The 20,630-nt window shown below is 38.0% G+C and overlaps 1 protein-coding gene and 1 long non-coding RNA gene across 3 annotated transcripts in view; one reads left to right on the top strand and one right to left on the bottom strand.

Moving 5' to 3' along the window:
* LOC130923219 (uncharacterized) overlaps positions 1 to 13,248 on the top strand; it is an 80,635-nt gene extending 67,387 nt beyond the window's left edge. The window contains exon 5 of the long non-coding RNA XR_009064674.1: positions 11,141 to 13,248. This is a non-coding gene — a long non-coding RNA (uncharacterized LOC130923219). The remainder of the gene's footprint in view (positions 1 to 11,140) is intronic.
* The window catches only part of cdh5 (cadherin 5), a 68,537-nt gene that overhangs the window by 19,727 nt on the left and 28,180 nt on the right, over positions 1 to 20,630 (bottom strand). For both annotated transcript variants that reach the window (XM_057848745.1, XM_057848746.1), the window contains exons 3-11: positions 19,508 to 19,787; positions 15,522 to 15,644; positions 15,282 to 15,449; positions 12,542 to 12,720; positions 9,655 to 9,768; positions 9,301 to 9,443; positions 9,044 to 9,177; positions 5,220 to 5,329; positions 3,290 to 3,392 (exon numbers count right to left, since the gene is read on the bottom strand). In XM_057848745.1, the coding sequence (XP_057704728.1) occupies positions 3,290 to 3,392; positions 5,220 to 5,329; positions 9,044 to 9,177; positions 9,301 to 9,443; positions 9,655 to 9,768; positions 12,542 to 12,720; positions 15,282 to 15,449; positions 15,522 to 15,644; positions 19,508 to 19,787 (1,354 nt within the window). The remainder of the gene's footprint in view (positions 1 to 3,289; positions 3,393 to 5,219; positions 5,330 to 9,043; positions 9,178 to 9,300; positions 9,444 to 9,654; positions 9,769 to 12,541; positions 12,721 to 15,281; positions 15,450 to 15,521; positions 15,645 to 19,507; positions 19,788 to 20,630) is intronic.

Here is a 20,630-nt window from a genome sequence, read left to right as displayed (position 1 = left end):
TGCTACCAAATACCATAACTAGTAATTAAAGTTGCACCGATACCAGTATCGGCAGGGGGCGCCGATCTGGCCCGAATTGGTGGTATCGGTATCGACGAGTACCAACATTTAGGGCGCCGATACCATCTACTGGCATCACTTGAACGCAAACGTACTGTCCTCCCCACGTGAGCTAACTTCCCAAAATCCCGATGTAAGACATCTGTATGTCTTTGTTTCGAAATTACCAAACGAAATTAACACCTTTATCTTCAAAATTAAGGATGTACACTATAACGCATATCCGCGATGTTACGCTGCTCAATTTACATGGCATTCACAAACGATTAGCATGCGTAAGCTAACGCTCGCTGTTGTTTCGCCGATGGGATCAGAAAGGTTAAGACCGTGGGAGACTAAGCAAACTCATGGTTTCATGATGAACAATCAGTGGCAAATTAAGAGCGCCGTACTTCAAACTCGTCCTGTTTATGAAAGTCGAATGTCATATGCTGGTGTTGTGCAGTAATGAGCAGAAGTGACTTCTGTGGCCAGAAAACACTCAAGCGGCGCAGCGCGCACACTAGATATCATCAAATAGCAACCTAGATGTCCTATGTAGATCCCATGCCAACTCTCGCGCGCACACACTAGATATCATCAAATAGCAACCTAGATGTGCTACATTAGATCCCATGCCATTAGCTGCGTGAGCCCAGAGCGACGCGTTGTCCATATACTACATTGATGAATTAGAAACCGCCATGACTGAATGGAAGTTAAGCAGGCCAAATCAATCCATACCAGTGACTATAGATTATGCAGCAAATACTGTTAATTCAGTACATGTTACAGATGGACTCGGTCCACAAATAGGATGTTTTGCTTATATGGTAAATATAGCTGCTAAGAGAGCTGCAGCAATCAACAGTGTGCCCCACTTTACAAACAGTAAAGATTGTTCTCAGCACTTATATACAAAATTTCTTCAGATCAGTAAGAAGTAAGCACATAAATATTATGCACTAAAATGCTTGTTTATGGCACTGTTATTTTTGCTTGTTAGCAAATAACCGTGACCTAACTGTATCGTTGCATCCCTTATACGTACATATACATACATATGTATATATATATATATATATATATATATATATATTTATGTATGTAAATCTTAGGCCTGTCAAACGATTTAAATTTTTAATTGAGTTAATTACAGCTTAAAAATTAATTAATCGTAATTAATCGCAATTAATCGCAATTCAAACCATCTATAAAATATGCCATATTTTTCTGTAAATTATATATATATTCTGTAAAATAAATTGTTGGAATGGAAAGGTAAGACACAAGATGGATATATACATTCAACATACAGTACATAAGGACTGTAGTGGGCATTTTACTCTACTGTCATTTAAACCTGTCTATGCTGTCCTCACTCCGAAGCGTCTACTTTTTCCAAAGCTAGTGAACGACGCCTTAATAATCAGACTTCTTCCTTTTTCATCTGATTTATTAATAAAATGGCCTCAAACCATTGTCCTCTTTAGACCGTAGTGAAACTACAAAAAAAAAGTACACAAGCATTGCATTAGCAACAATGTTAGCTTAGCATGCTATACAGGTTCACTAAACATAAACAAAAAGCATCTCATACAAATAAATATAACATTTCGCTTACTAACATAATATGTACATTCTTTACAACAACCATACTTAAGGACAAATCTTGTCCAAGCATCATATAAGCACAACATTACCACGTAGGCGTCAGCCCGAGACGTCGTGCAGCCATATTGAAATGGCAAGAAAGCAATAAACCATGTCGCAAAGCGACCACAAGAGTTCGCTGTTAGACAGCACAAAAAACCTTGCTGTAAAACTTACCAAAAGGCAGAATACTGTCTGAGCGGGACATGTGCGTTAATTGCGTCAAATATTTTAACGTGATTAATTAAAAAAATTAATTACCGTGCGTTAACGCGATAATTTTGACAGCCCTGTTTTATTTTATTTATTTTTTTGCAAACAGTGGTATCGGAATGGTATCGGTATCGGCCGATACTGCAAAGCCAGGTATCTGTATCGGTACCAAAAAAAGGTATCGATGCAACACTTGAAACCACTGGAACAGTAACTAAAGAAATAATTTGCACAGGAAATGAATTTTGATTGTTATTTACATCTCTAGCACTGTAATTCATGCTTGGAGGCATGTTGGACGACAGCAGTGTTAGTAGCAGAGGTTGACTGTCTCCCCCAGTGGAGCAGTGATGGCCAAATGAAGCTTCTTGAAGCAATTAAGCTTTGCAGCCAATTGGTTCAAGGCTTCATGGTGGTTCATTTGGTCATATGACAGTCCAATGATGCCGCTGTAAAATAAAGTGTTACCGGTTAATATCTTTTGAAATAAATATCCCATAATACAGTGAGGATAGCTGCGGCTTATAGTTCAGTGGAGCTTATCTATGAACAAATGCCGTTTTCGTGCCAAATTTGATGAGTGAGGCTTGTAGTTAGGTGCGCCTTATAGTGTGACAATTACGGTAATTTAATACGTATTTTATATTTTTCCCTTCCTCCCTCATTCCATGACAAACAACTGTTTTCTCTTTAAACTGTTGTGCTCATTTAGAATACTTTGGAAACTATTACACTTCACCAAAATTCCCACATTTATAATTTTATCACATGCTTCCAGATTCCTTTTTGATTGAACTCATGCTATATTTTGAAGTCTCACACTTTACATTTTAACAATTCAATGAAGTCCACAGCATTTCAGTTCAACATCAACTGTTTCACATTAACACACAATTTATACAGGAATCATATCTTCTAGTTATCATCTGATGTTCAAATGCAAACCTATGCTATGTCACACACACCACATGTGATCTATAATTGTTCACAATGTAATACCGCCCATCTGTCAGGTATACTGAATCTGAAACAGATCCGAACTTATCACATAAGGAGAAGATTAACACATACTGTACACTAAATGTCATTTTTGGATATTTACCATTGCAGTTGAGTTTTTTTTTCTATTTAGTCATGGGTTTACCTGGTTCGAATCGTGCATTGATGAACATTCATGCTTCATTTTGTGTTGTTTGTATTTTGTCGACACTTGCAGGAAATGTCCAAAAATGACACCTTGCCACACATTACACAACACACTCCAGTTCCAGAAAACACTTAGCACCAGACACAAACTTCAAAGCCCCCCCAGAACCAACCTGAACCAATGTTTCACCACATACATGACTTCCATTTGAACATTTAGAAAAAGACAACAACTTACTGCCATGGTCCCTGATAGAGAAGTTGGAGCTTGGAGAAGCCAGCATGAAGGAGAACGAGGCAGGCTGGTCATCCATATCTGTGGCCCTCAATGTCCCGATAACCTGAGAGTACAAATGTAAAAAAAAAAAAAACAGTCAAAAATGTAAAAATCCAGGAGAAAAAGATTTGAAATGATTGAACTCATGGGTGCTCATGACATCGATCGCTATCTGCAAGTTCATCACAAGTGTGTGTACTAGTAGATCACGGTATTTAAAAAAATCTATATAAATAAAATAATGCTAATAAAAAAATCAAGGAGAAAAAAAAATCCTCATTATGTTTTGTTGTGCAATATTGCTGCCAAGCTTTGTAGTTGACCCCCCCCCCCCCCCCCCCCAAAAAAAAAGGCTTGGGACCTTCAGGGTTAATCATGTTTTGTGCAATATTGCTGTTGACCTTGATAGGTGCTATCCCTCACTTGATTGATTCACATGGCAGACAGTTAAATGACGTCTGATTTTTTTTTTTTTTACCCATACTTAGGTCACTGTGCACGCTCAAACAATGGGTCTAAGTGCAGCCAAGCCACCAAGCTCGTAGCACGCAACATACATTACTGCTGACCTTTCTAGGCGCCCCCCCCAAAAAAGGTTGTTTGCCAGAGGTTTTCTCCATCAAAAGTAAATCTTGGAGCAAAAAAAATTGTGAGCTCCACTGATTTAACTCATTAGCGGCCTTTGGTACAAATAAACATCCAATCTATTTGAACTGGGTCTGGCTGGAAAATTCGCTGCAAACCCTCCCAGATCATATGGATTTGATGTCCATTGCAGTTAATGGCACTAAAACATGATCTATCCCCATAAGCGGATTTTAAGGGGGGGAACCCCCCCGCGGTGGCCGAAAAGTGCCATTGCATGTAATTGACTTTCCTATATATATAAAAGTTGTAAAGCGATAAAACTGCAACAAAAATGAATGAAATGAACAAATTTTATGATGGGTCAAAATTATTTTTCAAACAGATAATGTGACTAGCAACTTAGACGGTCATTTGCTTTGCATAAAAATTAGGGGAGGGCGATCTTATTTTTCAAATGATTTTTTTCTGATTGAAAAAAAATATATATATATTTTTTGATTGAAGCAACTTTTTTGGGGGATTGAATGATTTAGACACAAATGTCCTACCCATAATATGGCCCAAACACAAAACGGATTGCTTTAATCAAAGAAAACTTTTTCAATGAAAAATTAAGTGTTCAAATGCAAAGTTTTCAATCTCAAATATTTTTTCGCATTCAAGAACTTTTTCTATGATTGAAATTTTTCTTTTTTTCGATTGAAGTGACTTTTCTTTTTGAAAATATATTTTTTTAAAGCAACTTATTTTTTGATTGAATAATAAAGACAAAAATGTCCTAGCCAAAATGGGGCCCAAACACAAATCAACATTACTACATGCATTTTTTGAGTTGCTATAGTTTCAATTTTATTTTTGCATTCAAACACTTTTTTTTTGATTGAAGCGACTTTTTTTATTGGTTGAAAATATATATTTCGATTGAAGCAACTTTATTTTTTATTTTTTAGTGAAGCAACTTTTTTTGATTAAATAATAAAGACACAGATCTACCTCCATATGGCTCCGCCCAGGGGATACAATTTTTGACAGGAATAACTACATTGGCACGACACCAGCGTTGTACCATATTCAATGGATAATGATCTTGGCGAAAAGTATTGCCAAAGCAGCCAGATTTAGAATTCCTCTCAAAAATGATGGGAAACAAAAAACGCTCATTGTCAACTTATTATTAGAAATATTCTTGAAAGTTAATTTTATTGCTGACACTGCGTTTCGGGGTCATCAACATGTTGTGCCCTCCCTATCCCAAAAGTCAATCTCCGCCTATGTCTATCTCTGACAGCATTATGTAGCTTACTGTATTGGCGTTGTCATTCTCGCATACAAAGATCTCATCCACGTCCATTTCAGGCTTGTTGTCATTGACGTCCTCCACGATGATGTTGACTTTGACAAATGACTCCAAACCTGCAATCAAGCAGCAAACAATCACCAAGCTTCTCATTGAGCTGCCTGCAGGCGTTGCTTTGCTTGAAATCAACTGCGGTCGGCGTAAAGTAATCCCGTCACGATCATACAAAGATGTCAAGATGTGTCGTGCTGCCTTCACTCACTCGTATTGATTTTTCTTGACGGGCTTTCAACATTTTTGTTCAAGGTTTTATTGACTTAAAATAATTTGCAGTCTAAGTCTTTTCTGAATCAGCCCTGGAGCCTGTTCCATTTAGCAACATGACATTTGGTAGGCAGGTCTACAATGAGTAGACCCGCAAAAATGTCTCACTAACATCAGTGAAAAGACAAGAAGGAGGACATTTTTGCTTGTGAGCTTGTGATTTTTTGGTGGAAGCATAAAAAACTTGTATATTTGCTGCCTAAATTGAACCATGTACGGTAGACAGATGATTTGCGTAGGCTAGGGCCGTGTTGATCAATCAACAACTACTGTATTTTTCGGACTATAAGTCACAGTTTTTTTCATAGTTTGGCTGGGGGTGCGACTTATACTCTGGAGCGACTTATGTGGTAAATTATTAACACATTATGATATCATTTCACATGTTATTTTGGTGTTTTGGAGTGACACTGATGGTTTGGTAAACTTGTTAGCAAGTTCTTTATGCTATACTTATCTGAATAACTCTTAATAGCTGTGTCACGTTAACATACCGGCCATGTTCGCATTTCGTTGTTCATTCGTGTAACATCATACTGTAAACTTATTCCGCATGTTGTTCTCTATTGTATTTTTATTTTAAATTGTCTTTCAAGATGACATATCTATTCTATGTGTTGGATTTTATCAAGTAAATTTCCCCCAAAAATGCGACTTATTCTCCGGTGCGACTTATATATGTTTTTTTTCCTCTTCGTTGGACTTTTTATGGCTGGTGCGACTTATACTCAGGTGCGACTTGTAGTCTGAAAAATACGGTAATCAAATTATCAAATAAATCAGCAACTATTTTGATAATATTAATTGTATTGCATTTTTACCCCAAATTTGTCTTGATCCTTTTAACAGTAATTTCTTGCCATGTATAATTAGTAAAGATATGACTGAAAATTCAGCGCCGAAAACATTTGGCCGAAATAGGTAAATTTGCAGGCTGAAAGTTTACCCGTGAAAAGTGTGAAGAACCTTAGTCCTCTTGTGAAGACGTCACCAAAACACAACGCGCTAACACTACTGGCTCACAGCAAAAATATTTGCGGTGTGGAAGTCTTTTGAGGTATCAAAGAAATATAGAAATTACTAAATGAAGAAAAATAAAATAAATCCGCTTTATCGCATCTACATGCTTCTGGAAGTTTCTTTCCAATGGTGTCCCGTGTCACATCGAGTAAAGTACATTTGAGCCCATGCATTAATATTTAGTAGTTTATTTGTATACATTTCGCTTGATTAAAGTAATATTTAAATGAATAAATTTACATTTGCTGTGGTTTAGTACATTATGTTTATAGCACGACCACTTCCTAGTTTTGTCACTTTTTTTGCGCCTTCCACACCTCCTCTGCCAGTTGCCGTTTAATCCGGCTGGGATTGACTTCGCTGGGCTTGGTCGCCGCTAGGACTCGGCCCACTCGCTTGTCTCTCGATCGATTCCACTAGTTGCACAAGAAAACATCAAGTGTTCTTTTAAGGAGTAGGAGTGATTACAATAGCCTTGTAAAGAGCTTTACTATAGTTTCGGCGAGAACGGTATCGTTTTGTATTGTTGTTTTTAACAGTTCTACACAAATGTACATCGAGATCTCATTTAGCTTAGCAATGGCGTGAGACCCATTTTTGTGTGTCCTAAATTTGCCACGACGTGTGTGTCTACGTCCACCGAACAAAATGCTATGATGATGCCAGCACTCACTGAAGCATGGAACCGAACCTCCCAGTGGCAGTTTTAAGGGGGGGGTCACAGGGGTACTGGTGTCCTCTCTAATTTGAATGTCCCCTGATGTTTGCCGGTTTCCATTTTCTCAGTAATCGAAAAATAATTATTTTTTTTTTTTAATGAAAAAAAAAACAAAAAAAACAATTACATGCATGTCTATTTTTTCGGCCTTTCAGTTTTCGTTTTTTCGGCCAGATGTTTCCAATATTGGGTTTCGGCCAAGAATTTGCTTTCGGTACATCCCTAATACTATATTGGTCCGAATATAAGAGTGTTTTTTGCATTGAAATAGACCTGAAAAAGAGGGGGTCGTCTTATATTTACGGTCTTGACAGTATACCCATTCACGACGATAGATGGCGCCAGTTATCATTGAAGCGATGTTCTGTCATGATAGATCTCAGCTACTCTCATTATTTTATTGCAATGTTTTTACTTATTCAGATTTGTTTCAAGACTACAGTTACAGTTAGACTTCACTTTGATGGTTAATGCAGTTATTGCAATTTTGTTGTTTTATCACAATAGATTGGTTTATTTACATTTCAAAAACCAGAAGCCATTCATTTACGAATATGATTGCACTTTAGTTTACATATTTAAATGTTCAGATATTAAGATTTGAATGAGGCAAAATAACATGATTTTTCTCTCAAATATGTTGTTATAATCATTTGTTTCGGATGAACTGTAATTATTTTCTGTCTAAAAATTAATTTGGTGTTCAAAAAGTCTTTTTTTCAAACTTGAGTCTTGAAAAAGAGGGGGTTGTCTTATAATCAGGGCCGTCTTATATACGGTAATTAGGTTTCAGTGCCATTGACGATGATAGACATCTGATGCGCTTGAACTACAGGTGGCTCCCAGTTCAGTTGGACTGAGTGTCTATTGCTGTCAACGGTAGCCAATGAGTTAAGAATCTTCTGAAAATCTCTGAAAAAAAAAGATTGTCTTTACAACTTGAAAACAGGAGTATACTGACAAAAAAAAAAGTTTGAATAAGTCATACTTTAAAAAACAAAACAAAATGGGAACTGTGCGGATTGGTTAGAAATTTTTCATCTGATTTTGTCTGATTGCAAAGATTTCGAGTCCTTCATCTGGCGCACATCCCATTTTTTATGGTTGTGCTAAGGGCACATTCATCACTGCTGGCAGTTTTAATTTGACTTTTATCCATACCAAAGCTTTGCACAAATGTTGCTGTCAATGGCTTTGCTGATTAAGGCCAACGGACAAAAGGGTGTCTATTTGCGAGCTGTTTGTTTGTCACTTGAAAGCAGACGCGTCGTTCGTTGCCTCTTTAATGTCTGTCATTTAATGTAGCGACTATCTTTAGTGCCTCGCTGCATGCGGTTCACTATATTGGAGACCCTGTCGAGCGGGGCTCGGGGGACCATTGTGCTCCCTAAACATGATGACAAACCACTAAAATAGATCTTTGGATGCTGTTGGCTGCCCGTCTAAAAATACAGACTTTGCTTCAGGAGGCTACAGACGAACAAAGAGACGCCGTAATGTGATTTTCTGCTCGTGCTGAGTCTCGGCCAGGTGCGTTGGCAAGGTGTCTGGTGCTTCTTTTTTTTTTTCCTCGGTAATAGACGACATGCTGAGTTTCCAACACATGCGAGAGAAACTGTGAGTTTGGCCTCTGTAGCTCCCTCCCTGAGTGCATGTTATCCGACACATGGCTTCCATTTGCCTGTGAGGATCTGTTTTGAATTCATAAAAGTGTGTATGTGTGCCAAATAGGGTGTGTGTGTGTGTGTGGGGGGTGTGTATGACACACCGCTTGGCTCCTCTTGGGCTGTAACTTGGAACATGTGCGTGGCCTCCAGCTCGCGGTCCAGAGTCCTCAGGGTGGACATCTGCCCTGTGATCGGATTGATAGCGATTGGACAATCCTTGTCTAAAATGGAGTACCTGAGGGTAAACACAGAGCATTAACTCATTTTCCTGACAACTTATTTTCACCCACATTGTCGATTGGTTTAAAAAAAACAACACAGTTATGTAGTTGATACTTGTGTCTCAATAGGTTTTTACCGGATACTCTTGGCGGCTTTGTCGGGATCTCTGGCGCTAACGGTGCCGATGTTGTTGACCAGTCTTTCTTCAGGCACTTTGAAAGTGTACGTCGGTTGCAAAAACACCGGTGGTTCATCCACATCCAACACTTTAACGTTCACCTGCATTTGTGGATGCAGATACGCACTATTTCAGTCATGAATTATTAAATGAACACTTTTTCACAATTTTATTTGTGATTTGGAAAACCTGCTATTGAGCTGCCAGCCCCTCCCATTCAAATAGGACTGAGGATCATAGCCGACAATGGCACGGCGATTTGATCATTCATTTCCGACCCTCCCAGTTCAAATGGAAATTGTCATATTTTACCTGTGCTGTGGTGACGGCAGTGGCCACGTTGTCGGCGGGAAAGCGCAAGTTTCTCAGGTTCTCCCTCACCTGCACGCTAAATGTATAGCTCTTTCTTGTCTCGTAGTCCAGTGGCTGGAAATAAGCGTAACACAAGAAAATGTCAAAACATGCAACAAAAAGACATAATTAAAAGTAAAAAAAATAAATAAATACAATAATAATAATGTTTTTTTCAGGAAACAAATGATCTATAACATTAAAAGAAATGTTGTGGAAGAAAATCAACTATTACCAGGTTAAAGTGGTGTTTCTTTAAGAAGAAAAGATATTCATAATTTTTTTTCCCCAGCAAGTCTTATAATATTATAAGTGGTAAGTTTTGAGTTTTGAAAAAACAAATGTTTTTAAGAATCAAGATTAAAGTTGCATTTTAGAAAACAAAAATGTCAAAATTAAGATTAACGTGCCTCCACTCGTCTGTGGGACGATCATGTTAGATGGGACTCACGCGTGTCTAGGTGAAATTAGACACATTCAAATAGAAAAACTCAGTGTCAGGATTAGCGATTAGCCAGCATAGAATAGGATGCTAACATACTCGCACTCACAAGGGATTCACACAAATACTGGGTTCTAGACCACATGGCTGATTTATGTACACTTCACCCCTCCCAATCATTTATCTCTCAGACCCCCCCCCCCCTTTCCTTGGTTATCAGGCCCCCACATGGTGTCAACTGAAATACAACTAGCTAACGATAGCACCAACATATTCGTAGTTGGTTAGAGTAGACGTTTAATGTATTTCCTGTTGTTGTTTGTGCTTCTTCTGTCTCTCTCTCTCTCTCTCTCTCTCCATCTTTTCTTCCCCCATATAAAAATAAATAAAAAAAAATAAAAAAAAAAGATTTAAGAGTTTTTTTTTCCCCCTAAAGAATTCAGATTGTAACATTACAAGATTAATGTTGATTTAATTTGGGAGTAATGTAATATTACAACAGGAATTAAAATGCATTCTTGAATTTAAAAAACCCAAAACTTTTTTATTAATATTTGAAATCTCAATAATACACGATTCAGATCTTGGAATCTGGGTTTAAAAGTTGCAATATTACAATATAAAACATACAGTATGAGATTAAAGTAAATATTTCTTGAGATTTTGGTAAAATTTCAACAAAAAAGCATTATCAGATTTAAATTGCGCTATATTTTTTTCATTCTAAAAGCCGTCATACATTCCAAGCAGTGTTTTGGGGATTAAAAAAAGTAATAATGTCACAAAATGAAAGCTGTATATGCAGTCGCTTGAATGTGTCCCAATACTTTTTTTCCATACCGTTAACTTTTCCAAATGTATTACTTCCATGCTTGTGTTGCACTCCAACTTTGATGTCAACAAACATACACATTAAGCAGCAGAATCCCTCCACCCCCATTCCTGTTCCTGTTGGTTTTAAAGCCAGCTTACAGTTAACATTTGCGTGTTTTTATCTGTGGACAGGTAGACGGGACCGTGCCGCTAACTGGATTATTCCTGCTAACGAGGCCTTCCGAAAGCAGCCGGTATAAACCTTTAACGAGCGTGCGGGCCACGGCCGACTATACGGGCCATGGAGCCGGAGGACGGCGCTTCCCTTTCCACGCTGTTGGAATACATTTGGTGCTCTGTGATGTCTCTTAAATACTTTATCTGAAACCTCGCGAGCGTGAAATATCTCCACTCAGCAGACCGGCAATGGTGCACATTGTTATTTATCAAAGCGCCCGTGTAAATGTGTGCGAGGGCATTTAAAAGTGTGCCTTTTGCCTCGGCTGCTTATGTTCTTTTTTGCTCTCGGATGTTTTGTAACGCGCCCATGCCGCGTTCTATTTATGTGCCCGGAGTCAGCCGAGGATAAAAAGACGCTTAAATGTCACTTCAAAACGCAAAATGGTGCAGCTGGAACATAGTCGATCCTCACTGTTCATGGGGGAGTCCGGAGCAAAAACAAAAATAGCAGACAATCACCCTTGCCCGAAAATGTGGAGAATAACTTCGGTTGTTAAACTTGGCTCCCTCTAGTGGTACGTGAGCGAATCACAGACTTAGTGAAGTTCAGCTCTATTTAACTCATTCACTGCTACTGATGGTGATGGACATCCATATTATTACCGTATTGGCCCGAAATATAAGACGGTGTTTTTTTGCATTGAAATAACACTGAAAAAGAGGGGGTCGTCTTATATTCGCGGTCTGGACATTATACCCATTCACGACGCTAGATGGCGCCAGATATCATTGAAGCGATGTTCTGTCATGACAGATCTCAGCTACTCTTCCCATTCATGACACTAGATGGCGCCAGATATCATTGAAGCGATGTTCTGTCATGACAGATCTCAGCTACTCTTTTTAGTTTAACAAGTTTGCATTATTTTATTCCAGTGTTTTTCCTTATTCAGATTTGTTTCAAGACTACAGTTACAGTTAGACTTCACTTTGACGGTTAATGCAGTTATTGCAATTTTGTTGTTTATCACAGATTGGTTTATTTACATTTCAAAAACCAGAAGCCATTCATTTACGAATGTGATTGCACTTTAGTTTACATATTTAAGTGTTCAGATATTAAGAATTGAATGAGGCAAAATAACATGCTTTTTCTCTTAATAATATTGTTATAATCATTTGTTTCGGATGTACTGTAATTATTTTCTGTCTAAAAATTAATTTGGTGTTCAAAAAGTCTTTTTTCAAACTTGAGTCTTGAAAAAGAGGGGGCCGTCTTATATTCGGGCCAATACGGTATTTACTGCGAGAGCTGACAGTGTTCATTCACTGCCGCTACCATTTGAAAGAATGTCCATCCACTTTAATGACTTGAGTTAAATGAAGTTCAATTTGCATTTAAAGTTAATTTACTTGTCTGAGCATAAGGTTGCCGTCCTTGCTGGGCCCGATCTCAACATAGAACATTTTGTTGTCGAGGGGCAGGGAGAAGATGGGCTCCTTGTTTTGGATCTGATCGCGATCTTCAAGTTCCAGAGTGCCGATCCGCGAGTTCAGCTTGTGGTTCTCAGGAACCTGCAACTCGTACATGCCTATGGAGCAAAAGGAACATTAGTCACTACTTAACTGAAGTGAATTGCCACAACGTGTATTTATAATTCAGAAGTGTTTGCTTTATATAAATGCACAAAAATGAGCAATTATTTTGTTCCCAGAAGGTCTGTTAGCCGTTGTTTTATTCTCAAACCTAAATACGACGAGACGACAAGAATAAAGTTGCATTCTCACATGGAAAGAAGAACTTTTAAGGGAAAAAAATGATATTACAAAAATATCAAGTACTGTACTGATTTTTCAATATGAAAATGATATCAACATAGTAGAGAATAATTATTAAAATAGTATTTGTTTGAAGGAGAAACTACTAGAGCGATTGTAAAGACGATTATAATTCTGTTTGCTTTTAAAGTGCTGCACTCCTCTCAGCATTTTATTTCCCTAAAGTACAGTGGGGCAAATAAGTATTTAGTCAACCACTAATTGTGCAAGTTCTCCCACTTGAAAATATTAGAGAGGCCTGTAATTGCCAACATGGGTAAACCTCAACCATGAGAGACAGAATGTGGGAAAAAAAACAGAAAATCACATTGTTGGATTTTTTTAAAGAATTAATTTGCACATCATGGTGGAAAATAAGTATTTGGTCTATACCAAAAGTTCATGTCAATACTTTGTTATGTACCCTTTGTTGGCAATAACGGCGGCCAAACATTTTCTGTAACTCTTCACAAGCTTTTCACACACTTTTGCTGGTATTTTGGCCCATTCCTCCATGCAGATCTCCTCTAGAGCAGTGATGTGTTGGGGCTGTCGTTAGGCAACACGGACTTTCAACTCCCTCCGCAGATTTTCTATGGGGTTCAGATCTGGAGACTGGCTAGGCCACTCCAGGACCTTGAAATGCTTCTTACGAAGCCACTCCTTTGTTGCCCTGGCTGTGTGTTTGGGATCATTGTCATGCTGAAAGACTCAGCCACGTCTCATCTTCAATGCCCTTGCTGATGGAAGGAGATTTTCACTCAAAATCTCTCAATACATGGCCCCATTCATTCTTTCCTTTACACAGATCAGTCGTCCTGGTCCCTTTGCAGAAAAACAGCCATGATGTTTCCACCCCCATGCTTCACAGTGGGTATGGTGCAATTCAGTATTCTTTCTCCTCCAATCACGAGAACCCGTGTTTCTACCAAAAAGTTCTATTTTGGTTTCATCTGATCATAACACATTCTCCCAGTCCTCTTCTGGATCATCCAAATGCTCTCTAGCGAACCGCAGACAGGCCTGGACGTGTACTTTCTTCAGCAGGGGGACACATCTGGCAGTGCAGGATTTGAGTCCCTGGCGGCGCATTGTGTTACTTATAGTAGCCTTTGTTACTGTGGTCCCAGCTCTCTGTAGGTCATTCACTAGGTCCCCCCGTGTGGTTCTGGGATTTTTCCTCCACGTTCTTCTTATCATTTTGACGCAACGGGGTGAGGAGGGAGTTGAAAGTCCGTGTTGCCCAACGACAGCCCCAAAACATCACTGCTCTAGAGGAGATCTGCATGAAGGAATGGTCCAAAATACCAGCAACAGTGTGTGAAAAGCTTGTGAAGACTTACAGAAAACATTTGGCCTCCGTTATTGCCAACAAAGGGTACATAACAAAGTATTGAGATGAACTTTTGACCAAATACTTATTTTTCACCATGATTTGCAAATAAATTCTTTAAAAATCAAACAATGTGATTTTCAGTTTTTTTTTTTTTTTAACATTCTGTCTCTCATGTTTGAGGTTTAACCATGTTGACAATTACAGGCCTCTCTAATATTTTCAAGTGGGAGAACTTGCACAATTAGTGGTTGACTAAATACTTATTTGCCCCACTGTACACAAGACCAGAGCTATGTTGCAACGCAGATTTCAGAATCTCATGGTCAATACATGGTCTTTACTTGAGCTGTGATCTGAGAAAAGTGCTTGCCAAAAACTTATAACTCATTTCAAATTTGACTCCCTTTAGTCACATTTTTGTGTACCATTATTGAAAAAATTCACATTCTAGATTCATTCACGTTTACATACGATTCAAGACTTTAAAAAAAATATATATTTTTTAAGTAAGAATACAGTATTACAGGTTTTAAGTAGTTTTTCCTTTTCAGGGAAAAAATAGTTATTTAAAGTATAGCTTAGTATTGTAATATAGTACTTTTATAAATTGTAATTTTACAAGATTACAGTCATAAATTTGTAAATATAAAACAGTATCAAATAACATTATTGTAAAGTAAAAGTTGTTCAATTAAAACTAAATATTTGAAATATTACAACATTCAAGTAATATTTCTTTAAGGAAAAAGTTTCTATATGGCACAGTATGATCATGATTAAAATAATCCCTTTCAATTATAAATTCTGTGTATGTTTAAGGAAAATATTTGTATTAGAGATTGAAGTACTGTATTACTTTTTCGTACATAATGGCTGAAAAATCTTCAACGGTTTTTTAAAGAAAAAAAATATCTTTAAATGTAGTTTATTTGACTTTTGGTTTCTTCCCAAAAATGTTAACTTTTTCCACTGGAATGCGTTTTGCATTATCTTCCTTACGTCTAGTGAAAGAAGCGATGTTGTCGTTTATGTCCGCGACGCTGATGGTGACGGAGGTGGTGGCCGTGCTGCCTGACGCCATTCCTCTCATGTCCTGAGCCCGCACCACCACCACGTACTGACTTCTCGTCTCACGATCCAGAGTGCCCACTTTGCAACTAATCATACCTGGACACACACGATCATTCGTTAACAAGTTTGTTGTACTTGACAAAGACGAAAGGAGCTAAAAATGAAAACCTGATATGCTGTCGATTTCAAAGGCAGACAGGTCACCGTCAGGCGTCAGGGAGTAGCGTAGCTCGCCGTTGGCGGTGGTGGGGTCGTCAGCATCCGTTGCCCTCACCTCAATCACTTTAGTTCCTGTAGAGGCAAATTGATAAAATGCTCCAAATATTGCTCTAAAAGCAGCAACTTCTTTCAAAAGAAGAAAAAAATAACTTTCTTGACAAAGTGAACATAATCCATGTGCTATTTTGGATTTGTTAGAATTGACTATTACATATTTGTCTCCCAGATATAACACATTACGTTCAGACCTTGACATATGACTCAAGGACTAATGCAGGGATCAGCAACCCAAAATGTTGAAAGAGCCACATTGGACAAAAATACATATATGGGGGAAAACACAGACAAGACTGAAAAAGCAGTTTCTGCTCTTGCACGCCTCTTTAAAATAAACTGCTGTATTTTAAGCCAAAACAACTGTTGTGTTAGATAGAACAATATGTCTATATGCTGCCATAGCAGATTCATGGCACATTAAGCCCCCGAACTATTTTTAATTTGTCCGTGTTACCCTGGAAACCCCCGTTTACAGACGTCGCGCAACTGCTTTTGTTTCAACCCAGCCATAAAACAAAGGTAATAAATTATATTTATTATTCAAAATGTCATTTTTAGCTTAGAATCATTAATTGATGTCTAATATTTCGTTAAAAAAAAAAAAAAAAACACTTTAAAAATTTATTCACTCGCATATTTCAAACTTTTAAACAAATTATGTCACGATGAAAAAAATGGCGTCTGTAAAAAAGTCACGGATATCTACTTCATAACTATCGCGTAACTGTATTTTGTTTTGTTACTGTCGCATTTTCTCCGATGTTAGATGATAAATAATTGATCCAAACAAAGAAAAATTGAAAAAAAAAAAAAAAAAAACGTTTAAAAGGGTAAATATATGAAAAGAAAATCTCGACCACTCCTTGATATCTGCGATTTATGCATCGCGACCCTTGCTATACAACCATGTTTCACCCATAAAATCCCAATAAAATCCAGCTTTGGCCTGACACTCAGTGATACATGCTACATGGAGTTTTTGGATCGAAATCAGGTAAGTACGCGATAATATCTCATTAAAGTCATGGTGTCTGTAATTCTGCTCTCGCGTGCTCTCACCTCCAGATAGGATTTTGATGTTTAAAAAAACATTTTAAAAAAATAATAAAAATGCCCTCCTCTTCTAAATTTTTCTTCCCCCCCAAAAATTGAGATTTTAAGCTTTCCAATGATGTATCCCACATGCATATCGGACCATTTTGAAATTGGGCTAAATTGGGGGTCTCAGAGCGGAACTTCAGGACACCTGAGTGTAATAAAAGTCTTATATAAGCCTTATAATCAAGACAACACACGCTTTATGTATCTATATTAGCTAGATTAGCTACAATCAAAATGACTAAGTTGGCTACAAATACATAATGAGCCTTCGTGATTAAATGTTTATTTTCCCTGCAATGCATCCTATATACTAGAGAATGATGCACCACATGACTACTCTGTTGTACGATGCTGTTTAACTTCATTACAATATTGATGAATTGGAAGAATGTATGTGTCATGTTTGTCCCCCTACAGAAACCATGTTAAAACAAAAAATATATTTCCCTGCCCGATCTTTCTCCATTTCCAAGAATCTTTGAAAAAACTCCAGGGAGCCACTAGGGCAGTGCTAAAGAGCCGCATACGGTTCTAGAGCCGCAAGTTGCTGACTCCCAGACTAATGTCACTGTAATAAATTCGATATAATTTAAATTGGGCGGCATGGTGGCAGAGTGGTTAGCACGTTCGCCTCACAGTTCTGAGATCAAGGATTCAATCCAGGCTGCGGCCTTCCTGTGTTGAGTTTGCATGTTCTACCCTTGCCTGCGTGAGTTTTCTCCAGGTACTCTGGTTTCCACCACTACATCTCAAAAACACAAGGGTGTAGGTTTGGTCTCAATATTGGTAGGGACGATATAACACCATAACATGCATGTACACTTTTTGCTGTGGACGGGACATTGATAAGACCAAACATATTTGGTGAATGGGGGTCAGGGCTACACTTCTCACCAATATGAACCTTATTAATTGATAGGCTAAATGATTAATGCAAAATAAATCTGTATTGACCTATACTAAATTTCACGCTGCAAATTTATAATGTCTTAATCTGATATTTTTTGTTAAATCTAGTCAAATAATTTTCTCCCATCTTGTTTTTAGTGTTAAAGGCTAGTTAACAGATTAATGCGTCAGATTCTTCCACGTACTTTAAGTAAATATTACTATTTATTCGTATTGAGCCCATACATCTAAAAGTCATTTTTCACCTAAATCAAGAAAAAATTGCTTTCAAATAATGTTTGGAACATTATTCTTGCATTAAGAACATTTGTGACAAGCAAGTTCTTCTTTTAAGATTGAATATACAAACGTTTTGCTTAAAATAAGTCTGTTAATCTTATTTTCAGCTAGCTTTTTCTCTTATGTCAAGAAATCTAAGAGTAAAATTGGCTTGAAGCACTGTAGCAGATGCAAAATTAGTGGTGTGTTCCCCACCTCCACAATATTGACGTTTTTTTTTTTTTACATTACTTCTACATTCTAATATCCCTCGTCTTCGAAGGGAGCGGAGGAGGTGGCATGTTGTATTTCTGTCGGGCTGTGAATGCGTGTGTGTGTATGGAGGGTCAAGTCATGAGCCAATCAAATGTGCGTGTGAGGGAAAAAATGGACTGGCACATTCAGCGGGTGAAAAGGGGTCAATTTATGTCTGAACATAATGAAAGTACTGAAATTTACTTAATAACGGTAGGATCAATTCCATCCTTACAAAATATAGGAAGACAATCTAAATGACCTGTATAAGTGAAGTCATAATGCAAATAAGGTTGCTTAAAAATTTGTGGGGATAATTTCAGCATCCTGAAAAGTTGGTAGTGTTATGTCCCCACCGTCCCTATGCAAACCTACGCCCTTGCAAAAACATGCATGGTAGGCTGATCGAAAACTCCAAGTTGTCCCTAGGTATGAGTGTGTGCGCAACTGGTTGTTCGTCTCCTTGTGCCCCGCGATGAACTGTCAACCGATTCAGGGTGTACCCCGCCTACTACTCAAAGTTGGCTGGGATTGGCTCCAGCACCCCGGTGACCCTCGTGAGGATAAACAGCTTGGAAAATGAATTAATGAAATGTAAAACTTATACAGTGCATGTGAGATTGCTTATTGATCTATTTACAATGGATTAATATACAATTTTAAATTTTGTATTACCCAATTTCAGGAATGGTTACACCACAAACCGCAGTGTTGGTTTGTCTGTGAGTGATATTAAAATTTGTTTGATGAACTGAAACCTGTGCGTGTAAAGTAGATGAGTTTGAACTGGGTGGGCTTGCAGCAATCACTGGGCGTCTATCACTGTCAATGGCAGCCAATGAGTGAATGTAAATGCTCTGTGTGCCATGTTAAAGATGGATCCATACTTTGCCCACCCATTGCTTTACACAGCCTCTATTGTTCTGGGTGTACCTAATAAAGTGTCACAACGCATGTGACCCTCGTGAGGATAAACGGCTCGGAAAATGAAGAATGAATGAATAAATATTTTAAATCGAAATTTTTTACATCTTGCAATTTAAAAATACTTTAGTCATGCAATGTAGTCACATAAAATGTTGAATTTTTAATCATTTTTTAGACTTATTTTTGAAAAAAATCAGCGTTGTTGATAGAATGCAACATTTTATTCCCTATAAAATCCAATTCTTAAAAGATGACACCTTAATCCGTAAAATTTGACCTTATTTTGTGTGACATTCCATCATTTTTAGATTTGTTTTAAATATTTTACTCCTTTTTCCTCATTATTCTCTTCCAAATACTTTCCAATGTGACATAAAACCAATGTATTCTTAATAGTGGTCATAGTAGTAGACTGTAATTGGACATACCTATAGTGGACCTCTCCATGATAGATCCGTTGTATGTTCTGGGGAAGACTGGGCTGTTGTCGTTGATGTCAGTCACCTGGACCACAAAGTCGCCCGAGTCTTCTATGAGTTTGTTGTTGCCGTCGTACATCCTGGCGGTCAGGTGGTACGCGCTCTTCTCCTCACGGTCCAGAGATTTGCTGACAAACAGATCGCCTTTGTGGTCCACTGTGAAGATGCTGTCGGCGCCCTCTCCCTCGATTTTAAACCGCTTCACCTCCACTTTTTGACTGGACTTAAGCTAGAAAAAAAAAAGGGGAACCGAGTGTTATAAAAACAAATCACTCTCCAAACTCAATAGGAGAAAAAAAAACATTTTACGCTATGAATTAAGCTATATTTATGGGAATCTTTTTTTTCTATCTGAAACACAAATACTAAATTTGGTTAATTAAAAAAAGGATATTTCAGTGAATCTGTTGTACTTTTCGTACTGATCTACTAATTTTAAAAAGTAGTAGAATACAGTGTATCATGAGTACACCCCTTGCATTTCTGCAGATATTTAAGTATATCTTTTCATGGGACAAGACAGAATGACACTTTGACACAATGAAAAGTAGTCTGTGTGCAGCTTACATAATAGAGTTATTCTATTTTCCCCTCAAAATAACTCAAAATATAGCCATTAATATCTAAACCCCTGGCAACAATAGTGAGTACACCGCATAGAAACTACGTACATCCCTAAATGTCCAAATTGAGTACTGCTGGTCGTTTTCCCTTCAAAATGTCATGTGACTCGTTACAGGAGCGCTGTCAGCATTTCTGCAGAGATTGAAGAGGTGGGGAGTCAGCCTGTTAGTGCTCAGATCATACGCCACACTCTACATCAAATTGGTGTGCATGGCTGTCACCCCAGGAGGAAGCCTTTTCTGAAGACGGTACACAAGAAAGCCCGCCCGTCTCATCAGACCATAGGACATGGTTCCAGTAATCCATGTGCTTTGTTGACATGTCTTCAGCAAACTGTTTGCGGGCTTTCTTGTGTACCGTCTTTAGAAGAGGCTTCCTCCTGGGGTGACAGCCATGCACACCAATTTGATGTAGAGTGCGGGGTATGATCGGAGCACTAACGGGCTGA

This window comes from Corythoichthys intestinalis, chromosome 10 (genome assembly GCF_030265065.1).
Source record: "Corythoichthys intestinalis isolate RoL2023-P3 chromosome 10, ASM3026506v1, whole genome shotgun sequence".
Taxonomy (NCBI): domain Eukaryota; kingdom Metazoa; phylum Chordata; class Actinopteri; order Syngnathiformes; family Syngnathidae; genus Corythoichthys; species Corythoichthys intestinalis.
The sequence above is the reverse complement of the archived record's forward strand: the minus strand, read 5'-3'. Positions and strand labels throughout refer to the sequence as shown.